At 41.9% G+C, this 17,930-nt stretch overlaps 1 protein-coding gene across 5 annotated transcripts in view; it reads right to left on the reverse strand.

Moving 5' to 3' along the window:
- Positions 1 to 17,930, reverse strand: part of SIL1 (SIL1 nucleotide exchange factor) — a 248,182-nt gene that overhangs the window by 114,279 nt on the left and 115,973 nt on the right. For all 5 annotated transcript variants that reach the window (XM_068980447.1, XM_068980444.1, XM_068980449.1 and 2 more), the window contains exon 4: positions 4,319 to 4,439. In XM_068980447.1, coding sequence (XP_068836548.1) covers positions 4,319 to 4,439 — 121 coding nt within the window. The remainder of the gene's footprint in view (positions 1 to 4,318; positions 4,440 to 17,930) is intronic.

Below are 17,930 nucleotides of genomic sequence, written 5' to 3' on the forward strand. Positions count from 1 at the left end.
ATCTTCACAACCCAGATAATCATGACAGTGTGATCACTCACCTAGAGACAGACATCCTGGAGTGTGAAGTCAAGTGGGCCTTAGAAACCATCACTACAAACAAAGCTAGTGGAGGTGATGGAATTCCAGCTGAGCTATTTCAAATCCTGAAAGATGATGCTGTGAAAGTGCTGCACTCAATATGCCAGCAAATTTGGAAAACTCACCAGGGGCCACAGGACTAGAAAAGGTCAGTTTTCTTTCCAATCCCAAAGAAATGCAATGCAAAAGAATGCTCAAACTACCGCACAATTGCACTCATCTCACATGCTAGTAAAGTAATGCTCAAAATTCTCCAAGCCAGGCTTCAGCAATATGTGAACCATGAACTTCCAGATGTTCAAGCTGGTTTTAGAAAAGGCAGAGGAACCAGAGATCAAATTGCCGACATCCACTGCCTCATGGAAAAAGCAAGAGAGTTTCAGAAAAACGTCTATTTCTGTTTTATTGACTACGCCAAAGCCTTTGACTGTGTGGATCACAATAAACTGTGGAAAATTCTAAAAGAAATGGGAATACCAGACCACGTGACCTGCCTTTTGAGAAACCTGTATGCAGGTCAGGAAGCAACAGTTAGAACTGGTCATGGAACAACAGATTGGTTCCAAATAGGAAAAGGAGTACGTCAAGGCTGTATATTGTCACCCTGCTTATTTAACTTATATGCAGAGTACATCATGAGAAACGCTGGGCTGACAGAAGCACAAGCTGGAATCAAGATTTCCGGGAGAAATATCAATAACCTCAGATATGCAGATGACACCACCCTTATGGCAGAAAGTGAAGAGGAACTCAAAAGCCTCTTGACGAAAGTAAAAGAGGAGAGTGAAAACGTTGGCTTAAAGCTCAACATTCAGAAAACGAAGATCATGGTATCTGGTCCCATCACTTCATGGGAAATAGATGGGGAAACAGTGGAAATAGTGTCAGACTTATTTTGGGGGGCTCCAAAATCACTGCAGATGGTGACTGCAGCCATGAAATTAAAAGACGCTTACTCCTTGGAAGAAAAGTTATGACCAACCTAGATAGCATATTCAAAAGCAGAGACATTTCTTTGCCAACAAAGGTCTGCCTAGTCAAGGCTATGATTTTTTCAGTGGTCATGTATGGATGTGAGAGTTGGATTAGGAAGAAGGCTGAGAGCCGAAGAATTGATGCTTTTGAACTGTGGTGTTGGATAAGACTCTTGAGAGTCCCTTGGACTGCAAGGAGATCCAATCAGTCCATTCTGAAGGAGATCAACCCTGGGATTTCTTTGGAAGGAATGGTGCTAAAGCTGAAGCTCCAGTACTTTGGCCACCTCACGCGAAGAGTGGACTCACTGGAAAAGACTCTGATGCTGGGAGGGACTGGGGGCAGAAGGAGAAGGGGACGACAGAGGATGAGATGGCTGGATGGCATCACCGACTCGATGGACGTGATTCTGAGTGAACTCCAGGAGTTGGTGATGGACAGGGAGGCCTGGCGTGCTGCAGTTCATGGGGTCGCAAGGAGTTGGACACGACTGAGCGACTCAACTGATAAACACTGAGAAGGAAGAAGACATGTCCAGCTTACCCTGGAGGACATTCCAAGGCAGAGCCCTCAGAAACATTTCAAAGGAGAAAATTAAAGGGGCGAGAGTAGGAATGCATATTCCTCTCTCATAGTCTCTCTACTATAGACCACATGGATGGCTCTCTTTCTAGTCTAAAAAGACAGGAGAAACAGGAGAAGCAATAACTGCTCCTACTGATGATCTGGTGGCTCAGAGGGTAAAGCGTGTGCCTGCAATGCAGGAGACCCAGGTTCGATCCCTGGGTCGGGAAGATTCCCTCGGAGAAGGAAATGGCAACCCACTCCAGTGTTCTTGCCTGGGGGAGCCTGGTGGGCTGCCGTCTATGGGGTCACAAAGAGTCGAACACAAGTGAAGTGACTTAGCAGCAGCACAACAATGAGATTTGATTCTTTCTTTGATGGTTCTGAGAAAGTAATCATCATATAACCTGTGTTACTCTAGGTACATGCCTATCTGGAGAGGCAGGGAAAAATAAAGATCCGTCCCAGTTTGAAGTGACTATAAGGAGGGCAAACAGCTCCTTATTTTACAGATCATAATACAAAGTTGAATTTTCTGATAGTGAAAAATGCCCAAATCTGAATAAGCTATTTTGTGATCTTTTGAGTGCCAGATGGACAGGAAGGATGACCTTTTGCCAGGTCCCCTTCTGCCTCATCTCTAACTTCAAAATATTGCTAAAATAATAAAAATCCAAGGACTGAGTAATACTAACGTTGCTGAATCCATGATTGATTCCCAATACTTACATAAACAGGCATATCTCAGCAATATTAAGGGACTGGTTACAGACCATCACAAGAAAGTAAATATTGCTATAAAGTAAGTCACATCAATTTTTTGGTGCACAGAAGCTATATTTATACTATACTGTAGTCTATTAAGTGTACAATAGCATTATGTCTAAAAAAACAAGTATATACCTTAACTAAAAAATACATGACAAAAACAATACAAACCAAAAAACCAATTACAATAGTTATATCAAAGATCTAATCAAAGAATTAATCATAGATCACCATAACAAATATATTAATGAAAAAGTTTGAAATATATTGTAAAAATTACCAAAATGTGACACAAAGACACATGAAGTGAGCAAGTGCTGTTGGAAAATGGTAGCAATAGACTTGCTCAACATAAGGTTACCACAAATCTTCAATATGTGAAAAATGCAGTATCTGAGAAGTGCAACAAAGTGAGGTGCAATAAAACGAGACAGAGCCATATTAGATCAAGGACAGGAAACTACCTGTAATAACCAGATAAGATTGTGGGCCTTATGGGATGATTTTCCCAACTACTCAACTCTGCCAACTTCCTTGGTGGCTCAGACGGTAAAGTGTCTGTCTACAACGTGGGAGACCCAGGTTCGATCCCTGGGTTGGGAAGATCCCCTGGAGAAGGAAATGGCAAGGAAATCAGCCATGGACAATACATAAATGAATGAACGTGGTTATATTCCAATAAAACTTTAATTATGGATGCTGAAATCCAAATTTCACATAATTTTATTGTCATGAAATATTCTTTTTTTTCCAACCATAAAAAACCATTAACAACCACATAACTTGTGGGTCATACAAAAACAGGCAGTAGTCCCAATATTTTGCCGCAGGCCATAATTTACTGGTCCTTATGTTAGAAACTTTATGGTTGGTATTTATACTGACCTTTCAAACTGCACAATTCCAACAGCCCCTGTAACCCCATGCCTCAGCCTCCTTTTCCCTTACACAGGAAATAGCAAGCAAAGAAAACTTTTAAGTCAAAAAGAAAAAAAAAAAAAAAGAAGAAGAAAAATAGAGACTATGAATTGCCCAAAAGTAAATCAACTAAACTGATTATTAAAAAATAGCCAATTATTACCACTGGAGAACTTTTATACTATAAGAAAGCCTGTTTTAATATGGACTAACAAGACGAAAAGTTACTCTGAATTAAAGACTTTAAAATGCAATTTTATTGTCCACCAAGGAAGTATTACTGCAAAGCAGAAGGCCTAACAGGCCTGTTTTAATGAATAGATGACTCATCTGTAATCAGCGCATTAATTGTTGGGAATCAAATGGGTGCTCTTAAAGTACTGGGAAAAAAGACTTCATTTTTAAAGCAGGTTAAGCATTCCCCTACAGCCTTTTTTTAAAAGAATCAGTTTGCTTTGCAAACTGTTTCTTTCCAAAGACCATAGAAGTAAACATCCATAAAACCCTGAAATATTTATCATAAATTCTAAGCTATTAAATTTCAAAAATTTTTAAATCCACATGTATTTGGGCAAGAAATAATACATTAAATGGAACTGATGAACCTGTCTGCATGGCAGGGCTAGAGACACAGATGTAAAGAATGGCCACAGGGCGGGAAGGAGAGGGTGGGGCCCATTGAGAGAGTAGCCCTGACATACATACATCACCCTGTATAAACAGATAACTAGCAGGAAGCTGCTGTGCAGCACAGGGAGCTCAGCCAGGTGCTCCGTGGCAACCTAGAGGCGTGGGACGGGGGTGGAGGGTGAGTGGGAGGCTCAAGAAGGAGGGGATATATATACACATATAGCTGATTCAAGCCGATGTACAGCAAAAACTAACAACACTGTAAAGCAATTATACCCCAATTTAAAAATTAATTTTAAAAAAGAAACAATACATTGTCATTACTCTCAGCATTATAGGGTCAGTGCTGTCGGTCTCCCAGTCCCTAGGCTTGACACTGTACCTTTTGCCTTTTTTTAACCCTTTCAAATTAGTTTGAAACTTGTCCTCATCTTGGAGTTTCACTTCCCTTGCCCCAGTCTGGAGATTCAGCCGCACATGGGATCCTGCAGCAACAGCCTGACCTAAAAGCCAAGAAGACAGAGAAAGCTTATGAGGTATATGGTACTTGGAGGGACACTGCAGCATGACAAATTCTTTCAAGGGAAGCATACAGCACAAGTTCTCTTGGAATGATCGGGTAAATCCTGAGCATAAAAGAGCAATGATGTAACAAGAATTCAAGTTTTCTCAATTCTGGGAAGATGATAGTGAACTACAAGCTACACCAACCACCGTGCCGCCATCAGAGAACCAAGGAGTCAAGGAATCACCAGGCCAAGACAACTGTTTTCTGTTCCTGCCATCACACTTCAGCAGGGAGTTTCTTTACCTTTGACTAAAAATTAAAAGCCAAGTTGAGTACATAAGTATATGTGTGTGATGATCCACTTGTAACCTCAAATCCATCCATAAGGCTTCAAGATTTTTTTTAAAAAGGTATATTCAAGTAGAACGGGAAAACCTTTCTCTGCAGAGGCTCCATGAAAAGGTTAAGTCAGGTATTAAATGAGGCAAGAAGTGAGACCCAGACTGGGGAAAAAGTGAATCCCAAACAGATGGAGTCCTTCATGCAAAGACTCAGACTCAGAAACTGACAGGATGCATTCAAGAGACAAGGAACAGAAGAGGCCAGAAGAACTGGAAGGACTGTGGAGACTGTTATCTTGAAGCACTACTTGAAGCCCAGTTTGGGGTAGGAGAATAAAAGTAATGGCTGAGGAAATTGGCCCTTGGAAGAGAGGAGGCCAAATCCTGGCAAAAACAACAAAAAACTGGTAACTTCTATTCTATTCCTATGATCATGGGCTAAGAGGTAACTTCTTTAGCATTAACCCCATCTCTAAAGGAGTTCCCTGGTGGTCTAGCAGTTAGGATTTGGTGCTTTCACTGCTGTGGTTCCAGGTTCAACCCTTGGTCTTTGATTGAGGTCCCAAAGCCATGAACGACAAACAAATTAACAAAAAAATCCCATCTCCACAACAAATTAACAAAAAAATCCCACCTCCAAATGTATGAAGCTAAGCAGATCATCCTTGATACTCTCTCTACTTTACATCTCCCATATCCAATCAACCTCCCAAATCTGATGTTTTTCCTGCCATGTCTTTCTCGAGTTTACATCCTTCTCTCTGTCCTCCCCATCATTGCCCTTAGAACCATCACCATCTCTCTTCCAGATACTGCCAAAGCTTTCCAACTGCCCTCTACTAACTACAATTACCTCCTAATCAAACTAATCTTTACAATGAATGATTTTTTTTTTCAAAATACAAATCTGATGATGTCATTCCCCCACCTCAAACCTTTTAGTGGCTTCCCACTGTTCTTAAGGATTAAAATCCTCACACTGGTCAACGAGCCCCTATTCAGTATCTAGCCACTGCCTGCCTCTTCAAACCTGTCCACTCCTCATTTCCCATGTTCTAGGCCACAATGGCCTTTTTCCATTCCACAGAAGGAACCATGCTTCCTCCTATCAAAGGGCATTTCACCTGCTGTTCCCTTTACCCAGAACACTCCTTCCAACCCCAGCCTACATCTCTTCATTCTTCCAATCCCAGCTGAGAAGCTGAGAGGCATCCTCTATTTACCCAGACCAGATCTGGCTGCCCCTCAAAGGCTTTCACAGCACCATGACCGTTTTTCTTTTTCTTTTTTTTTTTGACCACACTTGACAGATCTAGTTCTTATGCAGCTTGAAGGAGCTTAGTTCTCCCACCAGGAATTAAACTCAGGGCTACAGCAGTGAAATCACTGAGTCCTAACTACTGGACCACCAGGAACTCTTTACCATGACCCTTTTACTCAATCACACTTATCACAATCAATAGTTATATCTCAAGTTTTTTATTTATCTGGCTAATAAAAATGCTCACCATTTTATGCTCAGGGTCTATCACATATCCAAGCATATGGTAAACCCTCAATAATTATTTGTTAAGTGAAAAATTAAAAATGGAAGAGAGAAAATCCTAGCGTTATCTAGTAGTATGAGGAAATGACAACAAAGATTTTCACTAGGGCAAGTAGATTCATAATAATCAGTAGTCATGTTGATAGTTATTTTTAGTAGTAATTTATACTAATACCAGTAATAATAATAGTAATAATAATAATACCTTGAATTTTCAGACTTTTTATCAAAATTAGAAATAAAAAAGAGAAAAAGTACATGACTTTAAAAGTTCAAGAAAATAACAAGTTAGACTGTGCTAAACTGGCCAAGGAAGAGATTAGGATCTCATGTGAATCAATTTATTTTATTTAGAGAAAATTCCAAAATTACTCCCTTCACATAAGCCACCACAGGGGGCAAAAGCAACCACAATAACATTAACTTAAAATATGGGTTACGCTCATTTAAAATACATGAAGCCAGCCGCGGCAGCAGTGGCAGAAGCAACAGAAAACCCAGTATTTCAAATGTTTCCACCCCACTGGGAAAAAGGCCAAGTTAGAGAGAAAGTGTGATCTGACCTGCTTCCTTCTAGAGCCTCTGTGAAGGGAGCAGAATACTGGAGAAGAATGGAGCAGACTGGGAGGTAGAGGACAAGTGGATAATCAGAAAATAAGACAAAAACCCAGAAAGGCAAAAAGGCCTGCAAAGCCTGCAGTGTCTGTTTCCCTGAGGGGAAAAAATATGAGTGGTAGATTGTATAACTGTCACCGGTTCTGTTCCATCCACCCTCTGTGCTGTGTGACCTCACAGTCCCTCCTACTAGTTGGTGTAGTTTCTCACCCTTTGACTTTGGACTTGGCCTGTGACATGCTTTAGTCAGCAGGATGTTAGCAAATGTGCCTCAGAGGTTTGAAATGTGTTTGTTTGTGTGTTTGGCTTGTCTCGGAATTGTGTATCACTGTGAGAAGAACATGCTCTACAAGCATTCTGATCCAAGACGGATGAGAGACCCATGGAGCAGACCTGGACCCAAATTGCAGACTGGAGCTGAGCCCAACCATGGTCAGCCAAGTCTACCCCATCTGCAGACATGTGAGCAAGAATCAATGACTGGTTATCTTTTTAAAACCTTTTACTTTGAATTACTTTTAAACTTCAGTTCAGTTCAGTTGCTCAGTCATGTCCGACTCTCTGCGACCCCATGAATCGCAGCACGCCAGGCCTCCCTGTCCATCACCAACTCCCGGAGTTCACTCAGAATCACGTCCATCGAGTCAGTGATGCCATCCAGCCATCTCATCCTCTGTCGTCCCCTTCTCCTCCTGCTCCCAATCCCTCCCAGCATCAGGGTCTTTTCCAATGAGTCAAGTCTTCGCATGAGGTGGCCAAAGTATTGGAGTTTCAGCTTTAGCATCAGTCCTTCCAATGAACACCCAGGACTGATCTTTAGGATGGATTGGTTAGATCTCCTTGCAGTCCAAGGGACTCTCAAGAGTCTTCTCCAACACCACAGTTCAAAAGCATCAATTCTTCGGTGCTCAGCTTTCTTCACAGTCCAACTCTCACATCTATACATGACCACTGGAAAAACTTACACAGAACTGATAAGAATAATACAGAGAGTTTCCATACATCACTCATACGACTTTTCCCAATGTTGATATCTTACATAGCCATAGACAACTACTGGGAAACTAATACTAGTAATCAAACTAAAGATCCTTTTCAAACCTTAACAGTGTTTCCACTAAGGTCCTCTTTTGTGCTATGATCCCATATGGCCCATGGTTGTTATTTCTCCCTAATTTCCTGCACTTTGCAACAGTTCCTCAGTCTTCCCTTGCCTTTCATGACCCTGACACCCTCAAGAAATACTAATCATTTATTCAGGATTGTTTGGTTTCCATCATGATTAAACTCAAATCATGCCACCTTGACAGAAGCACCATAGAAATTATGTCATGCTCTTCCCAATGCATCATATCAAAGGGCTCATGATGTCAACATGTCTTATACTGGTGATACTGGTCTTGATCAACTGACAAAAGCCATCTCTACTGAGCTTTTCCATTGTGGTAAACAAAAATCATGGCAAACTGTGGAAAATAGTTTGGCAGTTCCTCAAAATGTTAGACAAAGAGTTACCATATGAACCAAGCAACTCTGCACTTAGGTTTATACACAAAAGAACTAAAAAGACATATTCACACAAAAAGTTGTACGTGAATGTTCATTGCAGCATTATTTATAATAGCCAAAATGTGGCAAAACAACCCAAATGTCCATCAAATCTAAGGAATTAACAAACAAAATGCAGTCTAGCCATTCAGAAGAATACTATTCATCCACTAAAAGGAATGAAATACTTTAAGTCATTATGCTTTATCTCAATAAAACTGGAATAAAGAAGTAAATCAATAAAATACACAATAAATAAAAAAAGGAATGAAATACTCATACTAGAACATGGATGAACTTTGAATGCATTACACTAAGTGAAAGAAGACAGACACAGAAAGTCATACTATCATATGACTACTTTCATATGAAAGGTACTGAATAGAAAAATCATTAGACACAGTAAATTAATGGTTGTCAAGGGCTAGAGAAAGAGAGGAATGAAGAATGACCACTCATAAGAATTATTTCTTTTGGAGGGGATGAAAATGTGGTGATGGTTGCATGATACTGTGTGTATAGCCCCTGAATTGTTTAAAGAAAATCATGGGAGAAACACTCTGAGATTATACAAATCCCCTTTTTCCTCAGGCCTTTGCACACAATTAAGGGGATCCACTTGCAACAATTATCACTGTGGTGATGGTCTACGAGCAACTTTTTTTGGAATTAAAATTATTCATATTTAGTTTTGATTGATGATTGCTTTATAATATTGGTATGATTCCTATCATACATAACCATGAATTAACCATACCTGTATGTATGTCCCCTCCCTCTTTAATCTCCCTCCCATCTCCCACCCTTTCCCACCCCTCTAGATTATTACAGAGTCCCACTTAATAGCAATTTTCTACTCTCTTCCTTACATATTTATGAATTGAAATTTCACTATAAGGAAAAACTGTCACTTCTCCATATACTTATTTATCTTATCAATATGTTCTCATAGATATTTTATTCTATGAGTTATAGTTCAATATTATCATTATTTTGTTGCTCAAATTATTTCAGTTTTGGCAACTAGGAGCTTCTTCAGGTTAACTCTTGTGTTCCTTTGACAAGTCCCTTTTGTTCATCATTTTCTTTTTTCAAGTATTTCCTTACTTTCTGGCTCCATAAGAAGCTCCAAGTTTATCTTAAATTTTCCTTTCCCCAGCCTTTGAATCAACCATTTTTCAAGGAGTTCTAGTTCTTTTACTAAAGAACAGTGTTTAGAACCCACTATCTGCATAATACTTTGCCAACAAAGGTCCGTCCAGTCAAGGCTATGGTTTTTCCAGTAGTCATGTATGGATGTGAGAGTTGGACTGTGAAGAAGGCCGAGCGCCGAAGAATTGATGCTTTGAACTGTGGTGTTGGAGAAGACTCTTGAGAGTCCCTTGGACTGCAGAGAGATCCAACCAGTCCATCCTAAAGATCAGTCCTGAATATTCATTGGAAGGACTGATGTTGAAGCTGAAACTCCAATACTTTGGCCACTTGATGTGAAGAGTTGACTCATTGGAAAAGACCCTGATGCTGGGAGGGATTGGGGGCAGGAGGAGAAGGGGACGACAGAGGATGAGATGGCTGGATGGCATCACCGACTCACTGGACGTGAGTTTGGGTAAACTCCGGGAGTTGGTGATGGACAGGGGCCTGGTGTGCTGCAGTCAACGGACGAGGTCGCAAAGAGTCAGACACGACTGAGCGACTGAACTGAACTGATCTGCATAATAGGTGTGCTCATTATCACTAGGTTGTCATTGCTTCTGGGCTCTGTCTTTGAATCAGAAATAAGAAATTTATGTATGTGTATAGACATCTATATTTCTATATCTATTTGTCTGCGGGCCTATTAAAAAGTGGGGTTCCCTGACGGCTCAGCAGTAAAGAATGCACTTGCAATGCAGGAGACGAGGGTTCAATCCCTGGGTTGGGAAGATCCCCTGAAGAAGGAAATGGCAACGTACTCCAGTATTCTTGCCTAGAAAATTCCCTGGACAGAGCCTGGTGGGCTACAGTTCACAGGATTGCAGAAGAGTCAGACACAACCTGGCAGCACAACAACAACTATTAAAAAGTACTAGCTTACACTGATACCTCAGACGAGACTGCACGCATTCAGGGTATATGGCTATAGACTATACTGATACCTGAGATTTCAATCAACACTACAGGGTTCCTTTGTCTCCCCCATCTTTCCTTATTTGCAACTTCTTTCTCCAACAGTAAGAAAACTGGCTCTTTTTTATGTGCAATGTTTTATTTACTGTTCAATCCCAGTATACATACAAAGTAATTTCAAAATTGCTAACCATACCACTGTCAGAAACACATTTACCAAACGAGATTACAGCATTTATGTACAGCTCCTTTGTCTTTAGTTTTGCAGTATCTAGTCAAGGTATCATTTCACAAGGCCGCTTAGTTTAGTTCCATTCTTCCCTACCCAAGTCAGTATGATTATGTTATCAATTTGTAATACTTGGTTCATTTGTTAGCGCCTGTATTCCATTTTGTTGTTCCCATTCCTCCACATCCTGGCTGCTTTAATTTTTTATTTGGGGGCATCTGAAGGGTATGTGAGCTATTACAACAGTACTAAGAGAGCAATACAAAAAGAAACTACTATCATTTTAAAGCTGAGTTTTGAAGTGGTTTGTTTATTGTCACAATTCATTCCAATGGTCCTGAAACAAGGAATTTAAAAGTGTCCAATATAAAGAGGGGTCCTTTCTTCTGAAATTATATCTTTACTATCCTTTTAGTGTTAAAACGTCCTTTTATAAAATGAGATAATGATGATGAAGGATGACCATGGGTTGTTTCTATGTTAAGATCCTTAACTCAGAAAAGTAAAAAAGCTGGCCTTTGGTCCCCAGAATTTTCTTTTACAGTTTTCTGGTTCATGAAATACCGTAGTCTGGAAACTACTCGTCTATTCTACCAATGTTCCCTAGGACATTTGAGAATTATTCCCACTGTACACTTTAAATGAATGAATTTTATGATATATAAATTTTATCTCAATAAAGTTGTTTCGAAATTTCATTTCTTTGGATAAAGCAGTACTTCTTTTGAATCCCGGAACAGTAATTAGACTATCAAATATAGTCCAAGGTGACAGCAAGTATTACTAGAAGCCAAGAAAAAGCTAACTTCAAAGCCTAAACACAAACTCAGAGGCACAGTTATGGGTAGGGTAGGAAAAAGAAAATGAGCCTAGAAAGCCTGAAGCCATCAAACATCTGGGCAAGAGGAATACTGGCAGAAGGGCAAGTAAGAAATATTGATCCGAGATGTAGAAGTCAACTCAAATGCCCATGGGAGACAGATAGGCAAATAAAACAGATGAGTGCGGAAGGCCATCTGTAAGACAACAGGGAATAGTGAGGGCTGAAGAATAAATGCCCTCTCTAAAAGCATTCAAATTTTTAAATATAAAAGCCAAATAAAACATACCTATATTTGGAATTCAGCCTACAACCAATTTGCAACTCCTGGAAACGATGCTTCACCTATTGACAAATCTTGCCTGCCTCAATATTTGTGCCCACTCACCCAACTGCCCAGTAATTAGAAACTTAGCCTTCCTGGGCTCAGAGTGGCAGCATCCTCCTTGGGTAGTACCCACAAGGAGTCCTCTGTATAGTCTGACTGCCTTGCTTCAGGGGAGCCAGGGCCAGCTGAGATGGATGCCACAGTGTCCTGGTTTCTGTGATGGCATCAGATGCCTAGGAGTAATATGTCTTTGGGAGGCATAAGAGGTATGGGATGTCCTCTGTGGGTGTCAACCTGGAAACATCCCCCTCCAGGGACCCCTGGGCTTTCAAGTTAAACGTGGATACAACGGCAGAAAAATCTAGGGCTGCTCCAGCATGACCTGCTCGGATGAGAACTGGCCATCAACCACGAGCAAGGGAACTCTGCTACCCACTCGGCTATTTCTTTGAGAGCCAGTAAAAAATCAGCCAAATTCCTTTTTCTTTCTGAATCTTCATAGCCTTATGTGTCAAATGACAAGAATCTATTGTACTTGCTTTCACTAATGTGTTAGATTGTTGTGAAGAATAAATGAGAAAACACTGTGTCAGAGCTCAGAAGAAGTTAAAAGTGCTTCAGGAAACACAGCCCCAAAAAGGTAAATGTCAACCAGGATGAAGCAAAGACATTTTATTTATCAAGTCCTGTAGGTATATATGTGTTAACAAGAGTGAAAATTCCCAATTATGCCGAGTTTCTGAAGGGCAAGGACCAATTACTTGTGCCCACAACTCAGGCTCAACTCTAGCACACAGTAGGCCACCAGAAAGGTCAGCTTGAATGCCAGCCTCCTGGCCCCCACTTCCAAGACCAGAATTAATAGAAGGAATACAGGACAGGAAGCAATGCCACTCACCTCCAGGCTCCTAACCAGGGCGAGTCAGAGCTGAGACTTCATAAGCCCGGTTGCCATGACTACCACAGCCCTCTCCTCCTGCTTTTTTATTCCAAAACCCCAAACAAGTCCTGGCAAGATCCTGGCTTCACACAAATGAGCATCTATCCTGTCTCCAAGGCAGGACTTGAACTGAACCAGTAACAACAACAAAAAAATGTGCACAAACCTCTCTAGGGTGCTGAACCCTGAACCAACGCTTAATGTTTTTTGAAGGGAAACACAAATGGAGATCTTTTTTGTAAGCAGCAAAACACAGAGTGAATCAGTCTGTCTAGTCATTAAATTCATGCATTTCCTAAAAGGACTTAACAAAGGCAAAACAAGAAAAAATAAAAATATTCTCCAAAATTTTTTTTTTTTTCACTCTGCCACATAATCTACAATCTGGGCAGAGCCTTAGAAGAGTTCTCTGGCAGGGCTTTCAAGCAAGGGTGGAAATCCTGCACTAAAGCCCTTCAGATCAGGAGACTTCACAGTCTTCCTCTGGGAATAGCTATCCTGATAGCTCCCACCACATTCCAGAACTACCCTCCAAAATTTTATCTGCTGTGATCTAACCAATGTCTCCTTTCCAGTTCCAAGAAGAGACAACAGCTGTTCACAAATCTCTGCCCACAGATTTCACAACAGCAGTGCTCTTCAAGTATAAGGACTAGCCGTGCTACTAAGAGGATTTCCTGTGTTTCAGCTGAACAGCCATCAGGACAAAGGCTCAAAGTAACCATATCTAGGACACAGTGAGTCTTTGTCCACAACTGGTTGGTCAAGAAGCATATACTGAGGATTAGGTAAGAGCCTGCCTGCTCTATTCTAGGCATTCCTTCTACCACAGTTTACTGGGTAGGATACCACATCAACAAGACCAATAGCTGCCACTGAGGAATATGCAAGGAGATCCACCCAGTCCATCCTGGAGGAGATCAGTCCTGGGTGTTCATTGGAAGGACTAATGTTGAAGCTGAAACTCCAATATTTTGGCCACCTGATGCAAAGAGCTGACTACATTTGAAAAGACCCTGATGCTGGGAAAGATTGAGGGCAGGAGGAGAAGAGACGACTGATGATGAGATGGTTGGATGGCGTCACTGACTCAGTGGACATGAGTTTGGGTAGGCTCCAGGAGCTGGTGATGGACAGGGAGGCCTGGAGTGTTGTGGTTTCATGGGGTCGCAAAGAGCTGGACACGACTGAGTGACTGAACTGATCTGAGGAATATGAAATAAACTAGGAAGAGAAGTAACAACATTCAGAGTCCCAGTTTTCTGGCAAGCAAAGAAGTGGGCATATTCAGGGGGCAATGAGTAGTAACTCCTTCTGAAACTCAGCATATAACAGAAAGATAAGTAAGGAGACTAGTTAGAAAGATATTATACTTGACCTAATCAGATACAATCAAGCCTGAACAAGAGGAATGGGTGGGGAATGGGAAGAATGAGACAGCAGTAAGGGATGACAGTATTTTGACCAGAAAAACAAGGAATTCTTCTGACAGTGGTCAGTCCTCCTTCCTTAAAAAGGTCCTCCTCAGACCTTGAAGCATGTACAGTGCCTCCTTCCACTAGCCCAGGAGACCTGTCAGAGCCCCACAGTTTAGTGAATCTAGGGGTAAAGGAGAACAGAGGGATACTTTCACCCAGAAATCCAAGATGGGCATCCCACACCTGGTTCCTAGCTCACTGGTTTCCTCTGTTCCCCTTTCATCTCTACCCTCAACATGTTTCATGTTCCTCGATAGCTCAGAAGACCCAGTGAGACTAACAGATAAAGCGCAGCCCCTTAATCAGAGAACTTGAGCTTTTACATCCATGGGAACTGGTTTTTAATAATCCTATTGATTGCTAGAGTCTACTAGTTACCGCCATTTCTTTTTTAGAGAGATACTCCCACTGAGGCATCCCAGGGAGCTCAGTAGAATGATGAGCTCTGAAGAATCCACCTGCCATTGCAGGAGATGTGGTTCGATCCCTGGGTTAGGAAAGATCCCCTGGAGTAAGAAATGGCAACCCACTCCAGTATTCTTACCTGGAAAATTCCATGAACGGAGGAATCTGGCAGGCTATAGTCCATTAGGGTAGCAAAAGAGGTGGACAAGACAGGACTGAGCACACACGCTTATTCCCCACCTATTCTCTCAAACCTACAAAATCTTGAATATATGCAGATTTCACATTTTCGATTGTGCATATGTATATCTGTTGGGGGTGAGGAGACTGGGTAAAGACTCAAGAAAATTGGAAGAAGAAGGAACCATTATGAGACCAAAGGCCAGGCAGTTGGAAATAAACTGCAAATAAAATAAACAGCAAAGCTACAGTTCTTCCAGCTCTCCGATCCCACCACTTAGAAATTGCTGCGTCAAATGAAACCATATTTTAAAAGTCTCACTGCAATTGAAGTTAACTGTGAGATACTGACAATGAGCTTCATTTAATAATGAGGAGGGGAAAAAACAGCAATTGGGAATGAAGAAGTTAAATGTGCCCTTTTCTCAGAGGTCAGGGACCATAATTCCACTACAGCTCATTTCTTGGAGAAGACTCTTGGAGATTCCAGAATGCCTGCATTTCCCACCCAGGCACAATTTCATTAGCAGCTCATTAGCAAGAGTGGCAACCATTTCTGACTCTTGTTTTTCATAATATTTATTGGTTAATTGACACTTTGAATACAAGTTGACTAAGGACCAAATGAAAGTGCTAAAACCATTCATTAGTCAAATTTAAAACACAAAGATTGTATTCTAAACACACCCTTTGTTCTCATTTATTTTCCACAAACAGAAGTCAATAATTTAATAAGGGGGCTAAGAAGCAAAGTGCCAAGATACTGCGCTTTAATTTTTAATCCTTTTTTTCCTACCCCATCAGTCCCCAGGGATCCTGACATCATAATTGGCTTTGTTTGTTCTCTTCAACAGCACCTGTTACCTCCACAGTCAAACATGGTTGTGTGAATAATTTCAAAACAATATCAGCTACTCCTGACCTCTATAATTTCCTCAGTGTCTGCTGCAAAAGCCCCCCAGTTTGGATTCTCCCTGCAGTGGAAAGAGAGGAAATCCATAGGTATGAGGGGAGCAAAATTCCTAGAACTAAGTTTCTCTCTAGATCAGTTGTAAAGGAAGGGACTCAACTCCCTTCCTTTTTGAGGGAGGGGGGCAGAATGCAAATGAGAAGGTGAAAAGATGCCGGTGGAGCAATGGATACAGTGTAGAGAAGGCAGTCAAAGAAACAACTGGTCCCAAGACCTTGCCCCTGCATTATGAAAAGGGCCCCCTTAAATGCAGGCAACTTGAACAAAATGAGGTTAGTTACCGGAGCCTTCTTTCACCTAGCAAAATGTAATAACAATCCCAATTTGTTGCCTCTCAGCTTAAAGTTTTGGATCATGTGTATTAAGAGACCTACTAAGTGTGCTGTGTTTTGCTTTCTTCATCTGCATTGCTAGTTTCACCAGAAGGAGCTACAGCCTCTAGCACTTGGGTTACTTGGGCAATTATCCAGTCCAGAGGTAGAGGGCATAGGCCAAGGAAGATCCAGATTCCAGGTCCAGTTCCACCACTTAATAGCGTTAAGATCTTGGGACAAATAAGCTTTGTGGCCTATGTATAGAATGGGGCTCCAAGTATTCACTTCAGAGAGTTCACAGAGATCACTGTGAGGAGAGTAAGAGATAAAGCAAGTGGGATGCTTAGGGCTGACTCCAGAGAACTCTCAATAATGGTGTTTACAGACTCCTGTCTCTCTGTGACTTGTTCAGTTTTCCCAGCTATGGGACAGGGACCATTACAGATGGTTAGACTGAGTGTTAACAGGCTCTCAGTATGTATCTGAATTCTGTAGGGGATAAGCAAGTACATGATTTTTGTAGAATTTTCAGGTCGGACTGAAGTCAGTTCAGTAACAATGAAGCTTTCAGGGCATACAAATTGAGAGGGGCAGGTGGTTAAACCAGGCCTCTACCACACTGAAAACACACACTACAGCATTCCTTGGCTGGGGCCAGGCGTAGGCCAACCAAACCCACTTAAGATGGAGCAGTTTCAGGCCTCCCTGGTGGTCTGCTGCTGCTGCTGCTGCTAAGTCGCTTCAGTCGTGTCCAACTCTGTGAGACTCCATAGATGGCAGCCCACCAGGCTCCTCCGTCCCTGCGATTCTCCAGGCAAGAACACTGGAGTGGGTTGCCATTTCCTTCTCCAACGCATCAAAGTGAAGTTGCTCAGTCGTGTCCAACTCCTAGGGACCCCACGGACTGCAGCCTACCAGGCTCCTCCATCCATGGGATCTTCCAGGCAAGAGTACTGGAGTGGGGTTCCATTGCCTTCTCCTCCCTGGTGGTCTAGTGGTTAACAATCTGCCTGCCAATGGAGGCGACACCAAGGAGTTTAATCCTTGGTCTGGGAAGAACCCACATGGCAAGGAGCAACTAAGCCCGTGTGCCAGAACTACCAAGCCAGCGTTCCAGAGCCTGTGAGCCACGACTACCGAGCCTGTGCTGCAACTACTGGAGCCCGAGCACCTAGAGCCCATGCCCTGCAGCAAGAGAAGCCACCACAGTAGGAAGTCCAGGCACAGCAACAAGAGGAGGCTCCCACTCGCCACAGCCGGGGAAAGGCTGTGCACAGCAGCAAAGACCCAGCGTAGCCAAAAATAAACAGATATGTTTTTTAAAAAGATGGAGCAGTGTCTACCTCTACCATTCCCCAAGTCAGAATAGAAAACAGAAGCTATATCCATAAGTATAACTTAAGCAAATGTGGGAGGGATTTAAATGAGAAAAGCTGCCCAGCCAGCAACAAGGGGAAGGGTTTCTGGTTTCCCTATAAACTAAATTCAAACACAGGGTGAAGCCAGTTCTGTAACAATGCACCATCAGGCTTATAAAAGCAGCTGCCCTGCTCTGGCTTCATGTTCCTTGGGGGATCTTGCTTGCAGGTGCCCATCCAAGCATGGGTGGGATGTTCCAGGCCACTGGGCACAAGGTTGGTGCTTCAGCAAACCTGCTGATGTG

This window comes from Capricornis sumatraensis, chromosome 9 (assembly GCF_032405125.1).
Source record: "Capricornis sumatraensis isolate serow.1 chromosome 9, serow.2, whole genome shotgun sequence".
In the NCBI taxonomy this organism is placed as follows: Eukaryota; Metazoa; Chordata; class Mammalia; order Artiodactyla; family Bovidae; genus Capricornis; species Capricornis sumatraensis.